The sequence below is a fragment of the Aquila chrysaetos genome, chromosome 13 (genome assembly GCF_900496995.4).
Source record: "Aquila chrysaetos chrysaetos chromosome 13, bAquChr1.4, whole genome shotgun sequence".
In the NCBI taxonomy this organism is placed as follows: Eukaryota; Metazoa; Chordata; class Aves; order Accipitriformes; family Accipitridae; genus Aquila; species Aquila chrysaetos.
Window position 1 is genome coordinate 5,510,710 of NC_044016.1, and position 26,920 is coordinate 5,537,629.

The window sequence follows — 26,920 nt, forward strand, 5'->3', positions numbered from 1 at the left end:
AATGTAACCAACCACTACCCACACTTGGCCAGTGTTCAACAATCCATCTCAGCTCAACTCTTCATACTGACTTTTAATCCAAGTTCATCCCTAAAGCAAATCAAAGGAATTCACTGCCGTTTTCCCCAGAGATCCAATGGACCAATTTATATTAGTTCCAAGCTGCTAGCATCAGTGCTCTGTACCTGAGCATAACCAACTAGGTCAGATGTTGATGAAATCTTTTCCTTTTTTCTTTCTAAAAGTCTTCAGTGCTATTTTTTAATGATTAACTCAATTCCAGTATGTTTCTGTTCTTTCGTCCTAACACAGTACTGCTATCTCTTACTTAAGCAAATCCAGTAACTTTTGCAATCATTCATTAAGCCCCCTAATATCCCTGCAGGGTAGATAATTATCATTTTATTATACTTTACGGATTATTGCACTGTGGAACAGAGGAGTTAAGAAATTTACTGAAGGTCACACCAGACCAATGACAGAGCTAGGAACAGGCTGACACCCAGTATTTGTTGTAACTCCCTGTGAGTGTTTCAGTTCACCTAAACATAGAGGGCTATTTCACTGCTGACCCCCTCACCTTGTGGTCACCTGTCAGGCAATCTATCTCAACCTCAGAGCAAGCAACGCCATAACTGAAGTAGCAGAATGGTTTTCCTTCATTCTTTTCAAAGTCGTAGCCAAGGTCAGGAATTCTTGATACAAAGAAAAACAAAACCACATTTCATTCCATGAACAGTCAAAATTAACACAAACATGTGTCAACTTATCGAAATCCTTATTCAATTTTGTTTCATCCCTTCCATCAAGCCCTTGCAGAAATGAAAAGTGTAAACAACTATAAATAGAAATCTGCTAAAGCTGCTCTATATTCCAAAACCTGACTGAAACTATCAAACTATTTTAGCCACCTTTATTTTCCCATGAATCTCAGGGCTTGTGATGACTATTATGAACTCATTCCCACCAAACCAGTAGCAAATCTTTTGCTTTTAGAGTGCAGTTGAACATTTCTTGGAGGTCATTAAATTTCAGAGCATAATCAAGTTGAACCAGAAACTGGATTAAGCTAAGAACAGATTTTAAGCAAAGTTCATAGCAAACTTTGTGTCTGGCTACTTACACTTTTATCTGGAAACTGGTTTATTAAAATACTGACAGTCACTTGGTCAAAAGAAAAACACATTTCAGAGATGCAACAGAAATGAGGTCATATTGTATTTTAGTCCTAAACAGGCTCTTCTCAACACTGTGTTTAGTTTTTTATGTCAACCCCTCTGCCTCAGAGGTGATGGATCTCTGTTTTCCTCCAGCAGTAAAGCTGACTAAGAAAAGTGCCTCATTTCAGAACTGCACAGGAACCAGCAAGAGTTTAAAGTGGGACAATGAAATTGAAAACACTGATATCTGCTCACACCACAACAGACAGAATACTGCTGCAGCCAATTGCCATAAGTAGCTTTGTCCTCAAGGACAACCACTGCCCCCTTTTTCCCTGCATGATAGTTCTAGTGCAACACTAAGTCACAAGGCTGACACAGAACAGAGCCCCAGGCAAAACCCTGATTTCATTTATGCCTCTTCAGACCTAGGTCAGCTAGAGTGAAGTTAGATCTACTTCAGATTTACATGAGATCTGAACTTGGGCCCAAGAGCTGTGCTCCATCAGGAACCGATTCTCCCCAACCAGGAAAGTGTTAACCTCAGCTTAACATTTCTAGGTAGGAAAGGGAATGCAGCCCTAAGTTAGAGCAGTGACAGGGGGATAGGGGCTGTAAATCCTCCCAGAATTTCCCTGGATGCAATCAAGCTGTGCCTCTGCAGTGTGAATATTCACTTACCTATAAAACCCCGTGGCCGACAGGCTAACACAGTTCTCATAGGCGGCTTTAATCTGGCAAAGTGAACAAGAGTTGGAAAACAGCAATTGACCACCCAGTCTCTGCAAAATAGCTACCCCAAACACATTTCCAGGAGACCATGAATAGAAGGTGTCCAGTGACACATAGCTGTCATGCTACCCAGCACCAGCAGTGCCAAGGGAAACATCATGATGCAGCTGCTTCCCCAAATAGCTCTGTCAGCAGCTACCAAGGGCAGAACTTGCCCATTGGCAGGGGGATAAGACTTGCTCTGTTTGTTCGGCTCTCAGCTACAGGTTATGCTTTCAACCTCAGACAAAGGTTAAACTGACAGTCACCTTGACTTCAGTGAGGCCAAGGGAAATCCTATCCTGACTTCCAAATCACAAAGTCAAAGCTCCTTCCATGAAGAGAAGAGCTTGGATCTGAAAATGGCCTGAGAGCCTTACAGCACACCAATCTCTTATTATTGAGGGTTCAGAGATATTGCAGCCAAGGAGCACTACAGGAGGTGGATGGCAGCTCAACAAAGAGTCATCTTTGTCACAGAATCCCTTCACTACAAATCAGGTTTCTTCTTGTCCTAGAACGTAGCCTGACTAGAGAGATATATGTAACCACTCAAGACTTTTATTTGGTCAAGTTTGTCATAGGTAGGCTGCAGGATCAGGAGAAATCTCAGTATTAAAGTCATAACTGATGTTTTGGGGATGACCTCTTGCAAGCTTTGGTTACTTCCCTTGCCAGCTTTCTGTTTCACTGTCTTTGCTCAAATCTTTGCTAGTGAGATGCAGAAGACCTGGAGGATATACCTGCGTACAGGGTCTGCTAATTAAAACAATCTCTGACAATGTCCACTTGTCTCCCAACAGATAACAAACAGCTTACCCAGTCTTCCCAGGATCCTTTGGGATTAGACTGTTTGATTGGCTCAAGTCTTTTTAAGATAGTCTGACACGCATTCTATAAACAAAGAGAGAGAGAAGCAATATTTTAAGATTTGAAAAGTCAGCTTATAGTATTAAAAGCCCTATAAGAGTTTCAAAGAACCTTCTGTTTAAATCAATATTGCCTTTAAGACTTTGGCATATCATAAAAAGGAACAAAGTTCACCTAACAGATGTCTTGCTGTATAGGAAGAAATCTTGACTGAAAAGGATTTTCAGCCATCGCTGTGCTGATGGCAGAATGGAATCTCAAATACAGAACAGAACTTTTCAGATCATGACACAAAATATCAGAAGTCCACCCATTTAGACAGTAACTTTATCTGTACCAAGTCATAGCAGGACAGCTTAGCATATCTAGCAAGATGATCCTATAACACTGAAAAAAATATTCTTGCCAAAATTCAACCTACTCAGAGAAGCCGTGCAGAGAATAAAAACAGCCTGATGATTTTACTTTACAGGTTACACTTCCCCTTTTCTTTAAACCTGAGAATGACCGGTACTAAATTCCTCTTTTCAATAGAGAAGTCACACACCCTGCAAATATATGCATTGGTAACTCCACCATGTCAGAGATAGTCATGACCATGCCATTGCTACAGAAGCCTGTTTGCTCTGATTGTATCAACACTTAAAGGTGTTTGGTTCTGCAGCACAGCCCACAAACCATCTGCTATTAATGTTTGCAGCACAATATATTTGTTACAGATAAGGATTAATTACTAAGAAACTATCTATTTAAATGAATGCTTTGTTGTGTTCATTTTGAGTAATCACAAACACTCCATTTTAGAACTACAAAAGGACTGAAGGAGAGCTTTGAACAACTTGGAAAAAAAAATACAGTCATTCATCATCTAACACCACCAGTAGTTATAACAGGTAAGGAAGTTATGAGGTATCCTTAGCCTGGAATTGCCTTTTGATGGTTATGTTTTCCTTAAGCAATAGATAAATACACATTAACCTTTCATGTTCCAGAGTCCTAGCTTATAACCCACTAGTTTAAATAACTCAGTTTCCGTACATGGACAGCCATTCCATTGATGTCTGCACTGACAGATGCAGCTGTCGGGGAGGTATTTGGGACAGTGTTTGTGCTCGTTTCACTGATGTAAATTTTGGAAGTGGGTATTCCCAGTGACCTGCTAGCAACCTGTGGAGCAAAGGTAAACAATTGGTAAGCAGCTCTTCTTATACATTAGCATTATCATTCATTGCTTACACTGCTAGGACTCACACTGCAACCTCTACCCTCTCCTGTTCTAAGTTTCATTTTTCTTGAAGACTCAGTTGATTCAGTGACTGAGAGCTAGCCAGAACAATAAGTTTGCACTTCACAGGCTGAATGTGTGCTTACACTTACACTTTTGCCACAATGACAGACATTCACTTCACTATTATGAGACTAAACTCTTCTCTCAACAATTATAAGAATCAGAGGATAAAGAGCCCTATTAGATTTCCCTTTCATTTCCCTGCCAAAGCAGTGTTGCTCCATTAGGCCTTTTTAACTACAAAGCATTAGCGTATGCAGATAAATGTTTACAATACAACTAATTTTTGTATAAAATATATGTAAACTGTAGTTTTATGAGATGAAATGAAATTGCCAGAGAAGCTAGATTATAAGCATAACCTGCATTATCTACATAATAAGAGTTAAGATGATAAAGAATCTAATTCTCATACTCAATTGTGATAATACCCTGGAAATCTAGCACTGCTGCTGAAACGATTAAGAGGAATTAGTCATGATTTGTTACCCTATGCATGCACATAGAGGAAGTGTCAAGCTGTCTGAGGCAATAATATGGAGTGAGTGTAATTTTCCTGAAACAATGTCTCATTCAGTTAAGTCCAAACTCATTGTTACCTGAATCATTTTGGTGTGAAGTCCTTGACCCATCTCAGTCCCCCCATGTGTAAGTAACACAGAGCCATCTGTATACACATGGACCAGAGCTCCAGCCTATAAAAGGGAACATTAATCCAAGAGTCATCATAAATGAACTAGTAAAGTACTTAGCATATTTCAGTTACAGACTATGGAGAGAATTAATTTAGAACTACACCAATGTTGTTCTTTGGTGTAATTAAAGCCACTAGTTCACACTTGAGGTGAGTTTGGTTTAGTCTCACCAACTCACTAGAAGTTCCAATGACATAACAAACCTCAGTCAGTATTTTCAGTTCAGAAAGCGGGTCACGTAACCCAAAACTGCCCTTGTGAAACAGAGATGCACCCTTCACCTAAACTTGCTAACACCACTGACAGTCCATCAAGTCAGGTCAAACACAGGAACAGTGTTTTGACTGTTGAGGAAGAGGGCATAGGCAGGGAAATTAACATAACACAATACCACGGAAACATAGCTGCATTGTGGTCTCTTTTGGACAGTATAAACTGGTAACTGTTGCGTTGCTCATTTTAGTTTGAAAAATGTGTGCTCTTTGTTAACTAATTTACTACTTCTTTGAAAAGCTCCAGTTTGGTACAAATGGAGGAGGGCCTAGGGGAGGCAGCATAAACCTAGCTTCTCTACTGAAAAGATGCATGACACTTACAGACCTGGTTCAGAAATGGGATAGTGAAACTGATGCCAAATTTGGTAGGAATGATGCACATCCCTCTCTTCTTCCAGCGATTCTGCCTGCAAGGAAAGAACATTATTCATATACTCACAAGCCTTTCATCACAACTCAATACTATGCTTCCCTCTGACAGCTTGGGTATCAAAGCAGAAATGAAATACCTGAATGCAATATATACTGAGTTAATCAGTAATTTTTATGAAAGATTGGCTTTGTTTATGGGTCCCAACAATAAGAAATCAGAAATGAAGATGCTCCCCCAGGTATTATAGAAGCAATTGTCTGAACTATTAACTATTCAGTTGTATATACAAGCCAACTAAAAAACTACAAGGCAGTGGAAAGCCTAAACAAATTGCCTTGATAGCCAAAGCCTAGCTGTACTTAACAGACCCCCCTCCTTTGCTACATTTCCCTTACAAAATCATGTCATGCTAGGTCTGATTCCTGCCTTATTTAAGCTACCAGCTCTCTGATAGAGGTTTCTTCCCACAGTAAGCATGAAGGAATTTCAAAAAGAGACGTTTTTAGAAGTCTCTCTGCAAATATAAGGTCTGACTTCACATCACTCAAGTTGCTAATAGAACTTCAGAAGTTAGTAGGCAACAGGTGCACCCAGTAATAAGACAGCTCCAGAACACCTACTTGTTGAATTCTTCAATTAGTTTCTTCCTGGCGTGATAGCTAGAGCTTGACAAACATTCATCCCAGCATCTTCGTAGAGTAAATCCCTCCAGCTTTTGGTTAAAATGAGTCAGGTCTCCTTCATTATAAAGATTGAGCTTCCGCACCTTCCCAAAGAAACATATAAAGGACATGCCAAGTTTAATGCTTCAGACTAGGTCTTTTTAATGGATGACATCAAAAGCATGTCGGTTCCTAGTTTTACTCCTCTGCTCACTCTACAGAACAATATAATTAACAGACATACATCTGTTTACGGGAAAATTGGGACTAAGACATTAAGGCTGGGAATATTCAAGAGAGATTGGGACTTAAGCACATTGTTAGTAAGATTAAGGTACCTGCTGCCTTTGGACTTTTTTTTCAGTATCTATCCTTAAAGCAGGTGTTACATAATTGAGGCTACTGAGGGAATTTAATGGAGCAGAAGATAATCTATGCTATAATGTGGCTGTCATACAGAAAGTTTGAGATCCTGCTAAGGGCTTAGCAGAAATGAAGCAAAAGTTCTCATGCTTAATTATTTTCTGTTGTTGTGTGCAGTTCTCAGAGCTTGTTCAAAGGCAGCACTGCCCTGAAATGTGTCAGTGGATCTGTACCTCCTCAGGTGGCAGGCCACACTTCTGAGCAAGGTCGCTCATCCAGCACTCAGCGATCATCATTCCTTGGGGCCCTCCAAAGCCACGGAAGGCTGTGTTAGAAGGTAAATTTGTCTTGCAAACAATGCCCACGCTGCTGACATTCGGGATGTTGTAGGAGTTATCCAAATGTAACAGGGCTCTGTCTATAACCTGGTGAAGTGAAGGAATGGGGTGGACACATTTTACACGAATCACATGTCAGACTTCTTACTAGCTGCCAAAGCTGGCAGCTGGCTGGAAAGCTCTGAAGCTAATTTACAACAACCAGCACTTTCTCTTGCACCCTGCAGTACTGCAGTCAACACAGGTAGATGAGCACCGAGGTGCAGCCAGTACTCCCTCCCATTTGCAATGGAGTGTCAAGTGGTAACCTCCTGAAGGACAGGACAATAAGCACACTTCTCTGTTGACACTTATGACCCCAGGACAGATTGAGCTTCAAAGTCCTTTGTTGGCCCTAGGCTCATGCTGAGCCAAACTGCTACTAAATGCCATTACCCACCTGGAAGAACCAGAACCTTCTTTTAATTATACTGAGTAATCTGTTACTGGAAAAGAAGTCTTGCTGGTATCAAGGGGACAACTATATGAAACAAAGATTTTCAACAGTAAACTGCAAGATTTGAGATCTTTGTCCACTAACTGTCCAAACTGGGAAAGGGCCAGAGCTTCCTTCTGGCTTGTGTTTCCAGATTTCCCCTCCAGCAGCAGCACCGAGGGGAGATTATGCACATCCCAACCTTATTTCAACATGGAGCGCTTTCCAGTCCCCTGATTCAGACACAGTCAAAAAGACAATTCACATAGATGTACTCTCAACAGGGCCCTTAGTTTATGCAAAGACACTTGCCTGCCATTCTGCTCTGCACAGCACCAACCAATTGCTATAGCATTGAATGTGGCTCTGGTAGAGAGCTCTTGCAGTTCTCTCCTACCAAAATGGATTCATTTTTGCAGAAAATTATCAAAGACTTAGTGGGCTACAGAAAGGGAGCTAGAATAAACATGATTGACACTAAGGCTATTGGGTTGGTCACTCACATGACAGAAAAGGAGAGTTTTTTACTCATCAGCACAAAAATTCTTGGAGACAAACTCAGAACTCAGGCCCGTTCTTTTCCTTAGTGCTTGTGAACCAAGTGTTAGATTTAGCCGGTCCTTAACAAGCTTGTTGATTTAGACACTCTGCTCTGATCAGCCTATTGACTTGGATGTTTCTTATTCCAAGGAATAGCTTTCCCCAAAGCTGGAGAACTATCAGTCATCTTGCATTGTGCAACAAGTTTCCCATCACAGCCCTCTGTAATGCAAAGCAAACTTTCTTGACCCTTTTGCCTAATCCAAGTTATTACAGCATTACTAAGAATTATGCGGCACATGCCAAGGCAGGTCAGTTGGCTCAGAGAGCAGTTGTAGAAGCTCCAAAAACCCATCAAGGTCTGTTTTCAGTCATAATGTAACTGTGCTACAGCCATTATCATAGACTGGTTTGGGTTGGAAAGGACCTGAAAGATCACCTAGTTCCAAACCCCCCGCCATGGGCAGGGACACCTTCCACTAGATCAGGTTGCTCAAAGCCCCATCCAGCCTGGCCTTGAACACTTCCAGGGATGGGGCATCCACAACCTCTCTGGGCAACCTGTTCCAGTGCCTCACCACCCTCACAGTGAAGAACTTCTTCCTTACATCTAATCTAAATCTACCCTCTTTCAGTTTAAAGCCATGAAGTTTCAGTTCAAAGTCATGTCAGAGAGCAGGATGTGCAAGCAATGCTGTAGACAACAAATCTCTGAAGTCAGAGCAAAAGGTTGCACAGGGAAATGTCTTCCGTCTAGTTAGCCATCAGAAAATTTTACTTACACCGTAAGAAAGGTCTACAGAGTTGCCCCCATTGCTGTAGTATGACACCTCCAGACTCTTGACTTTCCCATTCTTCATGAAACCAACCTGTCAAGAGAGTCTCATCAGTAATCGGGTTTCTACGAAATGTTCTGGTTTGTGCTTCTCTCCAAAAACAGAATGGACCTCATATAGGCAAAAGGCTGACTGTCCTCTGCTGCAGCACAGGCAGCAACTGAGGAAGCTTCCCAGTAAAGGATCCATGTATGCATTTTAATCTTGCTCCAGAGAGCTCTTCTAAAATAAGTGCTGGCCACTTGTCACAGTCACACCTTCCTTAACAGGTTTTTGCTTTGAAAAACAGAAGCAGTTGGATGGAGATTGAAGAGGAAAGGAAGGTAACAAAACAAACAATAATAAGATACTGTAAACAAATGGGGAAGCATCTAAGAGCAATGTGATTGTCAACAGGGACAGTCTTGCTTGCAAGGAAGAGGGAAGTATTTATGCTGAGGTCACAAGAAGGGAACCATCTTAGCCAAAAGAATTTCTGCAGGACTTTAGCAGGAAAAATGCTATAACCCAGCTGACCTGATCCAGGGGAGATCAGCAGAGAAACAACGAGAGCAGCAATTTTTTTCACAGAATCTTACTACTCTCTGATGTTTCAGGTGACAAAACTGAGACAACATGCATTCAGTTCATATGTATACATACCTTGTACCTCCCCAGGAAGGGATGTCTCCCACCACTTATCAGCATGTCCTCATCTCGATCCAGCATGCACCTTACTGGGCGGCCAGTTCTGTTAAAGGATACATTTATCAGGCAAAGCCTGAAACGCACGATACAGTTCCTACAGAGCAAGACTCCTCTTTTTGGTGAAGATTGTCTTTCCAGAGTGGCAATGAGGAGTTAGGGGTAAACTGCTTGGTTTATATATCTTCCTCTTAAGAAATGGCAAGATTGAGTAAAAAAAAAATTAAGACCTTAGAAGTTGGGACCTGTTCATGAAAAATCTTGCAGAGACTCCTATATTAAAAACAAGTATAGTTTCTCACAGAGACAGATGCTCGTAACTGAGCAATCACTGCTTTCCAGACTATTTCTCAAGGCACACTCTTGGCTTTGCAAGAGAGAATGCCATAGGAATCATATAATAATGCTAAGTAAAGTACTAACTAGCCTTCAATTTGACCTTGGTTTTTATTTGTTTATTTATTATCCAAGGAGAAAAACAAGGAGAGGAGGAGTTGCTCTTCATTTTCTAACAATTCTGCCTTCCCAGTGCCTCTCTTCAGGTTGTAAAAATATCTAGGGGATGCCGTAGATGTTATTTTGTAACCTCTGGAATATAAAACAGTGATTTGGCTGGCAGAGATAAAGGAAAGAAAAAAAATGCCCATGTATTACTGATTAATTAGAGAAAGCAGGTGGTTTGCTCAGAACAGGAAAAATAAAGCTGATTTAAGTACAGGAGCTTCATTTTTGCTGTTCTCTTCCAAAGGTATTTTATCAAATTGCTGCTGTGTTGCAAGATCCATCTAGAATTGCCAACAGGGTGCATCCTCACCTACAAGGGCAGTGTTACATGCAGTGCACAAATGTCACCTCAGGGGCCACGTTCACTCACAACCACAGAAACTCGCACAGTTAAAGATGACTCCATATCAAAACTCCAGAAACCAGAAGCACATTTCCAATCTATGCTTCACAAATGGTTAGTCTAGGTTCATTCCCTGAGCTTTTAGGGGTTTGAAAATATGGGTTCCTGTTCAGTGGTCTGCCACCCTTCCTAGGGAAAAATCCAAAGAGTGAGTTTGCAGAAGCACAGAGAAACAGTGGTGCAAGGCTGGTGTAGTAGAGTTTTGAGCAAGGAAGAGACTCTCATACCTCTATTATACAAAACAAGAAGCATGGCTAGTGCTGGATTTTGAAAGGGTTTGGGGTGAAGTGAAGGGAAGAGGCAGATAATTTGAGATATAAGAGTTTTCAGAGATCACCAAAGGAACAGCAGAGTAAGGTTTTTTTCCCCCCTTTTCTATTAAAAGCTGACATTCCCGCATAAGCTTAGCCCCTCTGAGCAGGTTCAATTCCTCCTACGAGCTAAGAACCCATTAGACACCTCCTTTGGGAAATCCCAGGCTTGCTATAAGCTGTACAGTAACTAGACATGAAGAGTCTTAAAAGTGCTCCAGTGCAAATGGTGCTCCAGAAAGAGGTAGGCTGGGACAGTCTAAAAGGAAAAAGCCCTGTTCCCCACACCCAAACTTACTTGAAAGCTGCAACAGCCACTGCAGTTGTCAAAATAGTATTCCTAGTCTCTTTTCCTCCAAATCCTCCTCCCATTCTTTTCACTCGAACAACAACCCGATTTGAAGGGACTCCCAATGCATTAGCAGCAAACTCCTAAAGAAAAAAACAGCATAACATGTACAGAGCTGAGCTGGTGTTAGAACTAGATACCAACACATTGTCTTTCTGCAACCATTGCAACAGTGCAAATACTGTTACGTTGCACGTCCTATTGATCCTGCAAGTGGAACCAATAAGTCTGGTATTTCATCTCTGAAGAGGCAAGACACACAGTGCTTCAGCAGACAGCACCAGATTCAGGAAGAGATGGACACGAGATGAGGTTACCAAGACACAGGTCTCATTTAGCACAGGGTTTGATGTCCATATCACTCTGTCCATTCTCCTCACTCTGAGATCTTTGGACAGTCTTGGTGAGTTAGTACACAGGCCAAAGACATCCCATAGTGTCAGTAGCCTATCTCACAAGATGGCAGAGTTGGTATATATAGTCAGTGTTTACACCACCTCTCTTTCTGACATTTCGTTCAACAGCCATGTCTACTGACCAGCTGGCACCCTCTCCAGAAATGGTTAAGCATGTAAACCCTGGTTGACAAAGATGTGCTGCCAACAGAACCATCTCTGTCACCTGGAAGCAGATTCAGGACACCAATAGGATAGTTATGGACTTTAGATCCCATACGAAACTCTAAGCCTATGTGGGTTTTTTATTCAAGACAAGATAGGACCAACTGTAAAACAACCATTTATCTAGTCTGAAACTGAGAAACAAATGCCTTTTAGGTATCAGGTCAATGAGACAGTACCTGGGTCTTCATTAGGTTTTGTGTCGACACAAAGAGTTCCATCTCACCATCTTCCCCCTTTGGCACAGCCACAGTACAGTTTGTTTCCAGATAGAAATGCTCCTGCCCACCAAGGTACATCTCTCCTAGAAAATTGAAAGAAATGCCCCAAAGACAGGGTGTCCCTGGTGTTATAAAGTGTCTCCCATCATATGCTGCTTGCAAGCTACTGCCCTTTTGACATGTGTTAAATGGCAGCCCTTTGCACTGCCCAGCTCTGGATATCCCTAGCTCTAAAATTGACACTTCTGGTTCAACATTTAAAAACAAAACAAAACAAAACAGACACGCCCCCCCTCCCTTCTAGAAATCCTCAGTCCAAAACACAAGTGGCTAGCATTTAAAAAATAAGCCTCCACACCATGCCATTGACCCAGCATCCCTTAAGATGCAGTGGTTGGTGCCTTTCAGACTGCCCTGATAACACCACTGAGATGAAGGATAAAAATAAATCAAGTATAGCCTAGCTGAGCAGATCAAATACAAGGTTACAGACTTTGAAACAGGGCAACAAAAATAGAAACCCAAAATGCCTTAAGAAGATCTAACTGGGAATCAACTCTCTGTCACCGCATGTGGCTCTTTCCCGGGACACCTTATCTGGCAGTGCTGAGGGTACAATTTCCAGTCATGCTACACACTATTAAATGTCAGAATCAGCTTCCTTTCTCCATCATGGCACTGGTCTATTCAGCTGCCATGAAAAGTAATATTCAGAGCATTTCTCAAAATCCTGTTCCTCTCTTCCTTTTATTCAATTCAATTTTATTCAATTCAACAAAATAGCTGCCTTCATTAGGTACATCAGTGAGAAATGCATATTTGCATGAGACAACGCCTACTCTGGTATGTAGCAGGGGCCTTTCTCTTGTCTCCTTGAGGGGGTTGTCCTGGCATTCACACAGTATTGCAGCCTTTTAAATAACCTATTCTTCTAGCTCAGAACAATTTCTGCCTTGCCTGGCACAGTGTTTTCATTTTTTATAGTACGCTATAAGAAACATTCAACAACAGCTTATGGCACCTTTGAAGCGCCAGCACCAATCGCTGACTGCAGAGGAAAGTCTCAGCAATGCATACCAAAATACAACAAATGACAGACCTGGAAACGGGTGTTTCAGTTAAATAACTCCCCCCTTCCCCCACAGGGAAGTAAGGGGGGCATGCTTCTCTGTGATCTTCGAGAATAATCCCTTCACACCAGGCTTTGTGTCTGTAACTGATTTAACTTCCCTCTCGGATCTGTAAGAGGGATACAACACCCTTTTATCCATAAATACATAGTTCTCCAAAGGTCTGATGTTTGAGACTCTTCCTCTCAGGAGCTATTGATAGGTGATACATACACCAAGCAATGACATGGGTCTGACAGTATTCCAGTTCACAGCTCTGGCATCCTCCCCTCCTAACTCATAGAGGTTTTAAACAATTGTTGATAACTGCTATGTTTATCCACGTCTCTACAACCTGCTTGGAAGACTTCAACTGAATGAAACCAAGCAGCACACCAAAACAAACCCATACTCAAAGACAGACCAACAATCAGCATTGAGAAAATGTTACAGGGCAGTGCCATGTTCTTCATGATACCTACAGCCACCAGTGTTGGTGGATCAGATTTTCAGATACATATATGTCCCATTTTCATAAGATAGAGTCATATACCAGGTTAAAGGAAAGTGACTGTCTACAAGATTCAGACCAGACTATGTCTGGACAGGGAAGAGCTCCTATATGGATACATTTCAGGAAAAAAAATCACTTTATAGAATATTTGCTTGAGAATAATGTGTCCTTATATTGGAAGAAAGTTTTACATTTACAGGGGCACAGCTGGGAGCATCCAAGTCCATTTGAAACTGAAATTAAATCTTTCATAAGCTATTTGTATACAAAGTTAGTTGAAACCTAATATGAAATTAATTTAGCCCCGCAAGCCTTCCTTTCATGAGTTCAGTATCATATGCATAAAAAGGAGGCTGATAGCTTGACTTTTGTCACAAACTATCCTATTTTAAAAGAAGTATTAATGCTTATTCTCACCTTCCAAAATGTGATCAGATTCTTCAAAGCCTTTCTTCACGTCTCCCTTATTAATCCTCTTTATAGACTTAAGAAAGGATCGTTTCTCAATAGCTTCCTAGGACACATAATGACACAACGAAATTTTTGTGGAAGCAGAATGAAAACAAAGCTTCCTCTGACTGGAGGAGAAATATCCAAGATAAAAAGCACAAGAACTTATCAGACACTAACTACAGTAATAGCCAAGTGACTTGACTTAAAGCAGTACAAAATAATTTTTGGCAACACAGCAATTTCACAATAAACACCATAATTGGACAATCTTAGATTGCTCCTTGTGACCCATATTACATTATGGACCCAGAACCTCAAGGACTGTAGCCACCAGAGCTGACTTACAACTTGTGTTGACTATAGTTTGTGGCCCAGAAGGGGCAAAAAGGAAAAAAAAAAAAAAAAAAAAAAAAACAGAAAAATAAAAGAGGCAGAAGGAGAAAACTGAATCTCTCAGATGGGATGAGGTCTTCTGCAGAAATAGTTCACTTCTGACCTAATATACAATAATCTTTCTTGGGGAAGTTTTACAAACGCATTTCACTTTTGCCAAAACTGAAGCTTTCCATAATGGGAAAAAAATCACAGAATGATCAAACAACAACAACAAAATCAGCACATTTTTGGCTCCACTCTCATCTTCCCTCATTGAATAAACAGCTAGAAACTTCAGAAAAGAAAAAGTTCTCGCACGTTGTTTGTGAACCCACAAATCATACAAACAAATCAAAACCTCTGTCCACAGATGACAGTACCAATATCTGTACTAGACAATGCACAGGCTCTTTGTATTTGCATGAATACAATTCACATTACAAAACACATGGTATGAAATAGTTACCATTAAAAAATTAATTAGAATCCCATGGTTCTAATTTGTCCCCAATAAGAATAGCTTCATACAGTTTTTTCTCATTTCTAGATGTGAATGCTGTATTAGATACTATCATTTGCTTTTACTGTCATGTAAGGAAATCTTGTCAACAAGCCTTCTAGTTAAAAAAAAAAGCATGAAATTATCACAAATTGTTGACATTAATTTATTCATCTTTGAGAAAAGCCACTTAACGGCTGTGTCCATACAGTCAGTGGAAATGTTCACAGTGGAGAATGAACTACTGAAAATTAATTTAATCAGCTTCGAAACTAGACAAGCAGTCTACAGAAATCTCAGAGAAGCAGTGCAGTGACAGAGCTAGGAGAGACATTTTCACCCCCTATTGTTGAGTGTTATAAATCAGCGAATGAAGAATGAATACCAATGAAGCCAGCAGGGTCATACCAGAGAATATTGAAAGCAAGCGCCTGTGGGTAAGAATGTAACTGACAGTAACCTTGTTAATTTAAACAAATTTGTGCTGAGCACAATATATCTACCAGAGTTTGGTTTATTTGTTTTAGCTTTAAATAACACAGAACAAGTTAATGTACTCCCAATCAGTACCACAAACGTGTGTCCTCTTTATATTTAAATATACAAATTATTCCTTCTATCCATATCCTGCTCCATCCACAATGACTAACAAAACATGTGGCTAAATAACCACATATGTGACAATAGAAGTTAACTACACATCAGGGGGTCCCAAGCTAACTGCAGAAGCAGATCTGAGCCATCTTACCTGAATTGTGACAATAGGTTTGAGCTCTTCATACTTAATCTTCACAGCTTTAGCCGCTCTTCTGGAATGTTCTTGTGTGTCTGCAAGAGCTGCACCGATGATATGACCAACACAAGTGACCTACAGGCAAGATTAGGACCCACCATCATTTGGTGTGTATATATGCAGTAACTGAGAGGCTCATCATAATTCTCTTAATCTATTCCTTTCATGCAGTTTTTCATCTGTTTGTTCAGACTGGTCTATTTAAAATCAGTCAAGGGAAAATGATCACAATCAACTTTGGACAGTAACTGAGCGAGTGAGTCTGTCCCAGTGGTCTGCAGCTTAGAGGAGAATAGTGCAGATAACACAGAAGAGAGGGGCATGGGACAAAGGGACTCAGGCCTTATTGAATTTGGGACCAAGATTTCTATTGACTCCAGTGCAGTTAGATTTATCTCTGTATGAGGTAGAGGTCTTCACTGGACAATATGAGAAATCTTATCTCCTGAGCAGTGTGATTGAAAAAGGCTATTTTTAACCACGTACCACATCCTCAGCAAAGACAGTTTCATCATTAGCGATGCCAGTGATGTTACTGCCAGGAACATCCTTGGCGGAGACAAAACACACAAACCCAGGAACACTCTGGGCTTCAGATGCATCTATAGAACTAAAGAAAGGAGGAAAGGCAGCGTTATTATTTCTCATTTTTCTTTTTGTCAGTGCATATGAGATACCAATACATTTTCAGGCCTGATTCCCTGAAGTCTGGCTGTACGAGAGAAGGTGTTTGTCACATGAATACCGTGTGAAACCAAGGCAGAAAGGGCAATATATTAGACTAAAATCATTTGGGATCTATATGATAAGGTGAATCCTGACTGTGAGTCTGATCACCAGTGTGCTGCTTTGGACTATACTGTATCATACACCTTTTCCCTAAGACATATCTGAACTTGATCCAATCACCACATGTACTAAAGATCCCTTGATAACCTTTAGGAAAGACAGATTGGTGTTAGTGATGGTATGCCTCCACTGTCTTCTTAGCTGCCATGATTCTGTGAAGGCAAGATTCCTTCCTGTCCATTGATAAACATGAAATTTTACTGCAGACACATATCATCTACTGTGGGTTCACATCTAGAGAAAAATGTGGCTGAGAGTCAGGGAGAAGTTGTTGAATATCAGTCACAAGGAAGCTGCAGGTTATTTAAAAGGATGCAAAAGAAATGGCACTCCAAAAGACAAAAAGCTTCATGAAAGGCTTTCTTTGGTAATCAGCAAAAGAGATATGTAACCAAAATGCTTGTCTGCTTGAATCATATACAGATTTAAAACTAAGTGACAAGCAGGACAGAAAGTGACTACAGAAGCACAATATAATTTAATTTTTATATAGAGCATTTCATAAAAAATGTATTGCAAAAGACTTCCAAGCTCCTTTTGCAATATTTTGTACATTGGCTATGTAACTGTCTTGCTTTGCAAGGGAACTGTTGTGAAAAGAAAAGCTGTGGCTTTGTTTCTGCTAACTGAATGATTTATTGTCTTCTGTAAATTGCTGCAATTTTTCAGCATGCTTGTTTAGATTCCTGAAACACTGATACAAACTGTGCCTGAAAGTAGCTGTTTATGCATCCCAGTGAGCTACAGACTTTTTAAAAAAAGACGTTAAATGTATGAATGAACTTTCCCACATGAACTCTTAGACAGCAGGAACTGGAGACAATACTATTTTTCTTTGGAAAGTTCACTTTTCCTTGCTTCTGCACTAATGCCTCAGAAACAATCCCCTGACAGTTTCCCTTAGTTAGAAATACAGAGGCAGATAATTTCTAATTTACACTTGGTGGTCAAAATCTGACTCGGGCGAAGTGGAAGTTTTCAGAGCCAGTATTTTGACCGACGAAATCATAGGCTGCAATACTTCTGTCATCTGATTAAATATTCTACTACTTCCTCTACAGAAAAATACAGGCTCGCAGCTTGAAATGTGAGTGCGCAACACAAATGCAAGAGAATGTGTACAGCAGTCTTTAGAAAATACTGCATATTGTGGTCGCAAGCATAGATCTGATGCTTTCTCTATTGCTCCATCTGCACTGGTAGTAGTAGCAGTACTTATGCTTTTGCAGCACTCATCAGTGACCATGTTGCAACACCTAAGATTTAACTGTGATGACAGAGCAATTTCTTTCATAGCCTGGGAGTCAATTACTCCATCTGTCTATCCATGACCACCATGCTGCCCGTCCCATGTTAGACCACTGCGGGAAACCTCTGAACAGGAAGCATAAATAGGCAAGAAGTATTGCCTAAGGAATGAACAGCACATCGCAAGGCTATTGAGGATGACACGAGGCAATGTAACGCAGTGTTCCACATCAAAGCAGGTGAGGGCAGATGAGTGCCTGCAGAGCCACCACAATGTAAGCACAATTAAGGATTCTGGGGTGCAGTGAGTTCCACAATATAACAGCAGGAAAACTCATATAAGAATGTAGATGGCATTACCTGCCAGGATAGGTGTTTTAGAGTTGGTTAGTCACTATTGTTATAAATTAGGCATCAGTCATGCCCTGCATGGACAAGATGTTTTCAGAGACAGCTGCACTTCCAAATACCGACCTACACACCTTGCTACAGCCAAGCACAAACAGGTCTACATCTAATAGCTGAAGCTAACTCACATAGGACTGTTATGCAGAGGGCTTGATCATAGCCAGTGCAAGCAAGCACTGTGCAAGGCAAAAACCAGAAGACAGTACACACACAGCTGACTCACCAGCAGCAGTGCTGTGGCAGAACTGCATGTTACAACCTAAATTTTTAGGCAGATAGGAAAAAAGCATGTTCAAGCTGCATGCTCTGGTTAGTGATTAAAACGACATCTTCTCAGACATTGTGGTTCTCTCCTACCCTGCTCCTTTTTAATTCTGCACACTTGAGTATAAGAGATGGGACATGCAAGAAGGTTGCTTAGGGCTGAGGGCTTTGTGCTTTAGCAAAGCTCCGAGCGTGGTGTTAATTCCCTCATATTCCCACTGACGCAGACTTGCAAGGCAGCTGTAACATATACAGCTCGCCTCCATGTAACAACGTGCAGTGAACTGGAGTTCCCACCAATGCAAACACCCTTCCCTCACCTGCAACTTGACAGGTCAATGCTTTCTAAGCCACCAGGCACTGGATGCTTCCAACATCTGAAACTCAGAAGCAACACTTACAGGATCTTAGCGTGGGCTTTGGTGCTGGTCACCAGCGTTAGATACAGCTCATTCTCATAGTGAGGGATGTCATCACAGTAAACAGCTTCTCCACATGCTTGTTTGGCTGCTGAAACGTGCATCAAAGGCCGGCCCACCATATCTTCAACTGCCTGCCCCCTGGGCACTTCCTGGAGTAAAACACATGACTGACTACTACTGCTTAGATTGCAGGGGACAGAAGCATTGACAGGAGAGCAAAAAGCACTGTGAGACTTTCTAGTGAGATGGGGAATGGGATGGGGGCTCAGTCCTTTGGGAAAGGCAGGTAAACAAGATGGAGTGGCTGCACAGAGGGGACTGCAGAGAATGAAATGAAAGGGATTCGGGTTTTGAAACTGCTATGGAAAAGAAGGGTTTGATGTGGCAGCTTTCATAAAAGATTCAAGTTCTGAAGCTAGCTTCTACTCTCAAAGCTGAAAAGAACAGGTCATTAATGGAGAAATAAGGAAGAAGATATATCCTGAATCTAAAGCCTGAGAGATGCAAAGAAAAGCAGGCTGTAACTGGGGAAAGCAGAAGGGCAATTTCAGTTTGGATATGGAGCTGGCTGCAGGAGAAAAGTGCTACCCACAGCAATTTTTATGAATCTGTACACGCCAGGAAGAGTCCTGGGCAATGACAGAGAAGAACATTGTATTCTAAAGCAAGGAAGGGACTGAGACCCAAATACAAGACTCAGGAATGGCATTGCATGAGTTCATGTATTGCCCATACTCAGGGAGACAACAAGATAAGAAGCACAGTTTGAGCTACAGAAAAGCCTGGGTCTACATCATGCAGGTACTGCTACTTACTTGGAAGAGCTGGGCATTTGCAATAGGATCTTTGTGAAACAGCTCTGTAGCACTGATGTAGTTCGAGGGGACAGGCTCACACAGATTGTTCTGCCAGAGAGATATTAAAGAGCAATCATCTTCCTTGCCAGTGCCTTTCTCACATTCCCCAGTAGCCCAGGATATTCTCCATTCTCCATCCTCTAGTGAAGATTATTCAACTTTTACTGGGTGAAAGGCAAACAGGGCTCAGGCTCTGTGCAAAGAATAGCCACAGATCCATGACAGCAGTTGTAATGCAACAAAGGGGAGAAGTACAGGAATCCTCCTGCGAACCCACAGATAAGCATTCTTCTACAGCAAGGCGGGGATGCTACAAAGAAGCAAGTGGGAAGATACACTAGTCACTGTCATGCAGGTAAGGAATAGAGTAGCTCTGGCATCTATTGCAAAATGGAGTTTGTTATCAGGTACGACTCTGCTTGAATCTGTGTCCTGCCACAATGCAGCTGCCCAGATGGGTTTACCCAATGGTCCCCATGCCTCCCCCACCAAGACAGCACATACAGGTCCTCCTTCCCCAAAGCTGCCTTCCCTAGCAGCACTCACAGTGCCATGGTGGTTTTTGCTCAGTTTCTGAAGGACCGTCAGATAGAACTTGAAGAAGAAGCTGAGTGTGAGCGTGCGTCGGAAATCCACCATCCCACCAGGCGCAGAAGGAGACAGATCCATCTCACCTGCCAGTAAATGGCAGGCATTCTGCAGCAGCTTCTCATTCCAGTCTCTGCAAGGGAACAAAGGTGACACAGAGCCCTTGCTCACCCTAAATATCACCGGGGCAGACTAACTTTTCTGACATGACAGCCCCACAAGCTCTCAAGCAACAGCCACCTGTTCTATCTCTGTTCATAGTATATGTGTCAGCTTTGCTCTTGTCTTGGGCTCACGTCATCTTTTCTAAAGACGTGGAAAAGCTATTCAATGATAAGAGTGCAGATTTCTCAGTCCAGTTTGAAAGAAAATCAGTTTTGTAGGTCATGCCCACGTCTAGCTTCTGCCCACTTCAACAGATGAGTAAATTTAGCAAGGAAATGGCTCTCTGAATGAGACACTGACATGGATCTTTGAGGGTAAGGAGTACTGGAGGAAGCAAGGCATCACACAAAACAGAAGGAGCTGCAAGAAGTGTAGGTACACTTCTTCACCTTTCTCCTGTGTACTATTGGAGAAGATTTAGGGTATTTGAACTGCTCCTGTAAAAATCAGCACTATTCCATTAGACAGCCTTTCTATCACAGAAAAATTCCTACCTGCCAGTGAGCTCCTGGCAAGTTTTTAGCGCCATGACCGTTGTAGGAGCCATTCCTCCATAGCTTAGTTTTATCTCCTCCACTCGGCTAGTGCCATCTTGGAACAGGACTCTCATCCCACAGGTCACAATAGCAATGTCATCCTCCCGACGAGAAGCCTGCTTGAAAGCTGAGAAGTATTCTCCCTAGAAGACAGGAAAATATTTCTTTATTCTCTACTTTGGCATGCTTTGGAGTATAAATATGGACAAGCTGTTAGCCTATCTCTACATGGATGAGCTATGCCAGGGAACTGTATCTGGTTGATTCATCTTGCAGGGCCAAGCAGGACATGTTTGTTCAGGCAGCACTGTATATTTTCACATGATTCAACGATTAATTCTAATGTGTTAGATCAGTGGCTATTAGCCAACCTAGGACTGTGGGGGAAATGAGCTTTGACAGAGATCTGCTCATACCTGTCACATTTTTTCCATATCTTCAGAGGAAGAACCAGGACAGATTTTTTTGTACATAAACAAACATACAGTTCCTCAGCAGCTCTTTCTTTCCCCCAGGCTGCTAAGCTGAAAGCCTCATCAGTAAAACTCATATCCTAAACCCCTTCCCTTTGAAAGTCTTTGAACTCTGCAAGTACTGAAATCAATAATCACAAATGTCTCACAGCTCTAGAAGAGACCAGACTAATTAATATAAGACAATTTCAATCAATCTGTTACTGCAAATACAATTCTCAGTAACTATCTTGAATCCTCTGCTGCTTTCCACAGAGCAATGAAATTCTTTCAAATGTACCAGCAACTACAACTCACAAAACTCAGCAGCTCTCCTATGAAGTGTAGCAGTAAATATGAGATTAACACTCTATCAGTATACACCAAGCGATGGTGTCACCCTGGAGTCACAGTACAGCCAGTTTTTCCCCTTGCCTGTCCTGCAGATTATGACAAATTGCTGTTCAGGCATCCTGCAGACTAAGAGAGGAACCAGATCCGATATCTTTGCACGGCTCTTCTGGAGAGCTTTCTGCCAAGTTTCTTCTCTAATAGGTTAGCCAAGTGACTCTGCACAGCACAGCAGTCTGTTCCATTAATTATTTCTACTCAGAAGTGGACAGCAATTCTTTCATTATTGTAAAGAACAGTTCCTCTACTGTTGGCAATGAGAACAGTTTCACAAGAGGCCCCTTTTGCACATAGAGAACTTGTTACTGGAGATAGAACTGAAGGGTGTGTTTCATTTCCTGAATTCAATTAATTAGTGGGCAGCCAGCAGATAATAGCAAAGGAGCATCAACAGCATCCTCCCAATGAGGACATTCTGCCACTCTGCTTGTTAAACCAATTAGCTTTCAAAGAGTAAAAAAACAGCCTCTTCTCTTACTGCACACTTCAGAGACTTCCAATAACATGATTGCAACAGAAAGGCAATATTTGCTTCACTCCTCGCAAGACACCTTAGTTTTCTCGGTACAGAGTCCTGTGGGAGAAAAGGCACTCTATTTTTCCTCACTAGGAGTGTAGGTAAGGTAACCATCACATCAGTTGCCCACGTCTGCCCTACCTCCTGATAAAACAACAGATATTTAGAGCATGTCCCCTCTAAGCTATCATAGTGAAAGTTCCTAGGTGCTAGTTATTCTCATAGGAAAACCAAGCAACCCTTACTCTTAAGGGCTGCATATTAGGGACCTAGATTAATCTCCCCTCTCCCCTTCTGGACAAGATTCAACACAAGCTCTAAAAGATTCATAGGCAATATTCACAACTGCATAAACAATGTTTCCATGTAAATTTTTTCAGTCCACCACCGTGGAATATAGAGATCAATAACGGATGAAGGTTGGATGATACTAATTTAAAGGATGAAGTAAGACATCATGACCACTTTCTCTCTCTTAGCAGGGCAAAAATTGTGATACTATGAGCCTATGATGGTAATACTGAGGAAACAGTAGGTTTAGATCTTTTTTTTTTTTCCAAAGATAGAAATATATAGGCATTGCGTTGTCAGGCTTTTTCTTTTGGAAGACCAGTAAATGTATATATGATACACGATACTATTATCATAAAAATTAAGTAATAGTGACAAATGTGATAGAGAAAGATGTATGCAAGGGAAAGGACATGAAAAACTGATGGTCACTAAGTGAGTAATAAGTGGTGCATAACATTTGTGAACATTAGCTGGAACACAAGGAATGTTTTTACAGTCCAGAAGAGAAAGAGGGTTGTTAAATAAAGCATATGTCCTGTTCTAGGAATGCCTTGTTATATACAAAAAGCTAAGCAGTTTTCTTTTCTGGAATCTGTTTATATTTTATCTTTAATCCAGTGAGCAGTTTCCTATTCTAAATACTATCTTTGCTCAGCTGCAATTCCTTACAAGTATAGACTCAAAAATCTTTATTCCCTGAATATCTTAAATATCTGACACACAAAGTAGCAGGGAAAAAGGTGTTACCTCCTCTGCCTCAACAGCCTCTCTGTGATAAAGCCTACCCTGAGCTCAGTCCCCCTACAGCAAGACTGAGTCATGTAAACTGCTAAACTTCTTTAGTCTAATTCTTTCTGTTGTTTGACCAGTCCTACCCTTGTTGCAACAAGTCACATCAATGCAAGAGGTAACATCAGTTCCAAACAAACATAAACCAAAAAATTCGATCTAGCTGTGTGCTGACATAGCCTTGTTTACAGTTGTGAGGAAATCAGTTCCAGAAGACTTTGCCTGCCACATGCCAGTACCTTCAGACATTCCCTGAAGAACTTTAGTCTCCCTGACTTCATGTTTGTGAGCAAAGAACAGCCAAGGAACCATGAAGCAGAGAGTTCAAAAGTTGTTTTAGTTTTTCAGATCAATGAGCTGCACATAACTTAGGGATGAAGCCATTGCCCTACTGGTAAACATTTGTTCATTTTGTGAAATTGCCATATGACTGTCATATGGATGGAGAAATATGGTGTTTTCCACTGACTACCTCAAGCATGTTTCTCATTTTGGCAAAAAGCAATGCTTCCTGCAATTATCACAAGATCAAAGAAGAATCACTCAGAAATAGATGGAAAAACACCATAAACAAAATAGCTGTGTTCCCTTAATAGTTAGATACAAAAATTAGAAAGGATAGACAAAGGATTTATTGGTTCTATCCCATAATATGATGACATTTCAAGTAAATCAGTGTTTTCCATTTCTAAAGAAAATGTGTTGCTACATGGTGAATCCTTGCATCTTATAGCCTCAAGCCCTAAAAAGGTAAATACCTTCACAGCCATAAAATTACAGTCTGATGCTCTCAGCCCTAAAGGGAAAAAAGAGAGTTTTACCTCTTAGACATTCTGAATCAGTTATGGTTCATGCTGCTACAGAAAAGAAGTGTTCATTGTTCTATTTGAAGGAAGTTTTGCAGGCTCATCTGAAGTTGCAAGTCTACATTGCTAAAATGCCCTAATAATCAGTCCTCATGGTTTCAGTCTTGCAAGGCAAGGATGCAGAAACTGAACTTCCCTCTTATCCATACACAATTTTTCCCATGTCAATTCACAGAAATTAAGCAGGAACCTCGGGAACCTTAACTTCAGAAACTGCTAGCATCTTTGCTGTACTATTTTGCAAACAGAACTTAAACCTCTGGGAACATCATTTTGTCACCTTTCATCATTACCAAATGCACTCAAAAAGCTCCAGACAATAAAGTGAAATTTATATTTCTTGCACTAGAAAACTTATTGGGCTTACCATACCTTATCACAGAGCCCAGCCCCCCTTGCTTGTCAAAAAGAGTATGTTGCTAGATTTTCACCAAATAATTTACTTGCTTCCTGGTCCACCTGGGACTACATAAGCATTTGGAGGTCAGTCTCCAAGGAAAAAAGTGCCTAACATTGAAAATAACACTCAAATAACAGCATTTTAGCTCCATGGACATCGAAGTCTCTTCCTACAAGCTTACCTTCTTGCTGTAGGGTATTTCAACAAAGAGAAGTATTTCTTCAGGCTTAACTACTGTCTTTCTGTATCCGGTGAAAAACTTCTCATCCATGGTGATAGTCCTTTTGCCCTCTGTAGAGCAAGGAGAGATCAATGGCAGATGAATGAATAACTCAGATGAAGAATGACAATAGTATGTGTGAAAGAGCCTTCAACCTACACAAATCACTCTTGACATGATATCAGTTTTCATTTTTCCACCCTCTTTCACCAAATCAGGAAGGATTTTCTCAGATTTATGTTGATCCTTCTGAAATCTATGACAGCTTCTGCCTACATATGAAGTTTTATTTGCACAGGAACTGATCAAAGAGACCTCCCTCCTTCTTTATCTAATTAAAGCAGAGCATCCAGGTGAACCAGTTTCCACCATCGCAATGTAATTCCCTCTTTCCCCTTTCCTTAGCCTGCATACAAACCAGTACAAGAGAAAGTCACTGATCGGACAGCCCACTTCGTTTAGGGTTAGTATTTCGAAAAAATTCTTCCTAAGAGCAAATACAAATTGAGACATTTGGCTTTCTTCATAGAAAAAAACAAAACACGTTTCAATCTGTATCTGAAAAATCCACAAGGATCAAAGTCTGATAGTGACAGAAACAATTTCATGCCTATTATTTTTCATGAACAGGCATCTTCAACCAGCTCTTCACAAGGACGTGTCTGTAAGTACATATACAGCACCAGAAATTCATTCTGGCACAGAAGCTCAAAATTCTTTAGGAAGCCAACCTTAGACCTAGCCTTAGGACTTCAGCCTCAAAAAGGGCAAAACCCCTGAAGACTCACAGTAAGCCTGTTTTACATAATGCTAACTTCCACTTTCAAGTTCTGACCTGGCCTAACAATCCGTTGCAGAGGACTGTTGACTATCCCACTGCCCTCAGTGCCACAGGGAAATGTAAGTAACTTACCATTTGACACCAGAGTCAGTTTGCTTCCACTTGCCATTAACACAGGATTTAAGTCAGAAATTGGGCTTGCTGTCATTATGTTCCCACCAAGAGCCTGGAGTGATAATATACGCATCAAATACTAAAAAAACTGAAGATACAGCCATAGCATCTTGTAATCCTGCATTTGTCCATACACCATGCACTAGAGGTTAGCTCTGCTTGAGTTTGCTTTGATAAATTCTTTTTTGCTCACTCAGCAATTGTAGGCCTTTAATGAAGAGGGAAGACATAAAAGCCATGAAATCCATTGCTGTCCCAGTCAATACTAATGTTTGCCTGAAACAGTTTTAGGAACAGTCTTTGGTAATGCATCAAAACTACCTTATGTTCAAACCACGTATGCCCAACAATGCCAAAATTCAATCACTGTAGCTGCAAGTAAGGGAAGATCCCTGAAAGTATAGAGCATCTTTTCAGTAACATCCAAGAAACCAAGTTTTTGGCTGCAATACAAATGTATGGCACAGTATCTTGTGGAACAAAATTTTCTGTTTGGTAGGTTGATTCATCTACTTGCTTGACATTTTTTTCTTTTAGTATATGGAGTTTGAACACACTGAACCCAAATTCTCTTTCCCTTTAAAACTAGAGAAAAATTAGCCAGATCTGATGCATTAACACTATGACTACCATAGTTGTGCTGGCAAAAATCTACACACCTGCTTCTTTGAAGCACTCTAAATACATTTTTGCTAAATTAGTCAAATCTCACTACAGTTTCCCCCACTTATATTGATAACAGCAATGGAAGACCTGGACAACTGCCATATTTCCCTTGCTTGCTAAATCTGTGATACCAGTGTAGCACAGACACCAGCTGAGACCCATGTCACTATCAGTTCCTGGGGCTGGTTTATGTGTACCTGCCTCTTTGCCTAGGTTTGCAAATGTACTTGTGTGAGAAGCACAAGGCACACCAACATTGGATAAGGGCCGCCAGCTCCTCAGTCTGAGCTTTCAATTCCAGTCCCTGATGCTCCTGAGTCACTTACAGCAACGTTCCTAATCTGTGGCCCTGCAAACCACCGCAGCTGTTCAAGGACAGCCTGGAAGACCTCTGTTTTGTAAGGAGGAAGCTCTGCCACCGCTTTTCTCAGCACCTCCTCTACTGAGCTGAGGGTACAGGCAGCGCCGAAGGTGACCCCTGTAAACAAACAAATGAAAAGAACTGTTGTTCTCCCAGACATCAAGGTACAGG

The 26,920-nt window shown here is 41.2% G+C and overlaps 1 protein-coding gene across 1 annotated transcript in view; it reads right to left on the minus strand.

Annotated features, from left to right (window-relative positions):
* Nucleotides 1-26,920, minus strand: part of XDH (xanthine dehydrogenase) — a 53,849-nt gene that overhangs the window by 7,937 nt on the left and 18,992 nt on the right. The window contains exons 12-33 of the mRNA XM_030035179.2: nucleotides 26,715-26,866; nucleotides 25,681-25,774; nucleotides 24,729-24,838; nucleotides 20,777-20,961; nucleotides 20,076-20,250; nucleotides 19,488-19,577; nucleotides 18,652-18,821; nucleotides 15,968-16,091; nucleotides 15,437-15,556; nucleotides 13,779-13,875; nucleotides 11,697-11,821; nucleotides 10,847-10,980; nucleotides 9,289-9,376; nucleotides 8,593-8,679; nucleotides 6,691-6,882; nucleotides 6,053-6,198; nucleotides 5,385-5,466; nucleotides 4,689-4,784; nucleotides 3,840-3,968; nucleotides 2,751-2,825; nucleotides 1,842-1,894; nucleotides 581-695 (exon numbers count right to left, since the gene is read on the minus strand). Coding sequence (XP_029891039.1) covers nucleotides 581-695; nucleotides 1,842-1,894; nucleotides 2,751-2,825; nucleotides 3,840-3,968; nucleotides 4,689-4,784; nucleotides 5,385-5,466; nucleotides 6,053-6,198; nucleotides 6,691-6,882; nucleotides 8,593-8,679; nucleotides 9,289-9,376; nucleotides 10,847-10,980; nucleotides 11,697-11,821; nucleotides 13,779-13,875; nucleotides 15,437-15,556; nucleotides 15,968-16,091; nucleotides 18,652-18,821; nucleotides 19,488-19,577; nucleotides 20,076-20,250; nucleotides 20,777-20,961; nucleotides 24,729-24,838; nucleotides 25,681-25,774; nucleotides 26,715-26,866 — 2,639 coding nt within the window. The remainder of the gene's footprint in view (nucleotides 1-580; nucleotides 696-1,841; nucleotides 1,895-2,750; nucleotides 2,826-3,839; nucleotides 3,969-4,688; nucleotides 4,785-5,384; nucleotides 5,467-6,052; nucleotides 6,199-6,690; nucleotides 6,883-8,592; nucleotides 8,680-9,288; nucleotides 9,377-10,846; nucleotides 10,981-11,696; nucleotides 11,822-13,778; nucleotides 13,876-15,436; nucleotides 15,557-15,967; nucleotides 16,092-18,651; nucleotides 18,822-19,487; nucleotides 19,578-20,075; nucleotides 20,251-20,776; nucleotides 20,962-24,728; nucleotides 24,839-25,680; nucleotides 25,775-26,714; nucleotides 26,867-26,920) is intronic.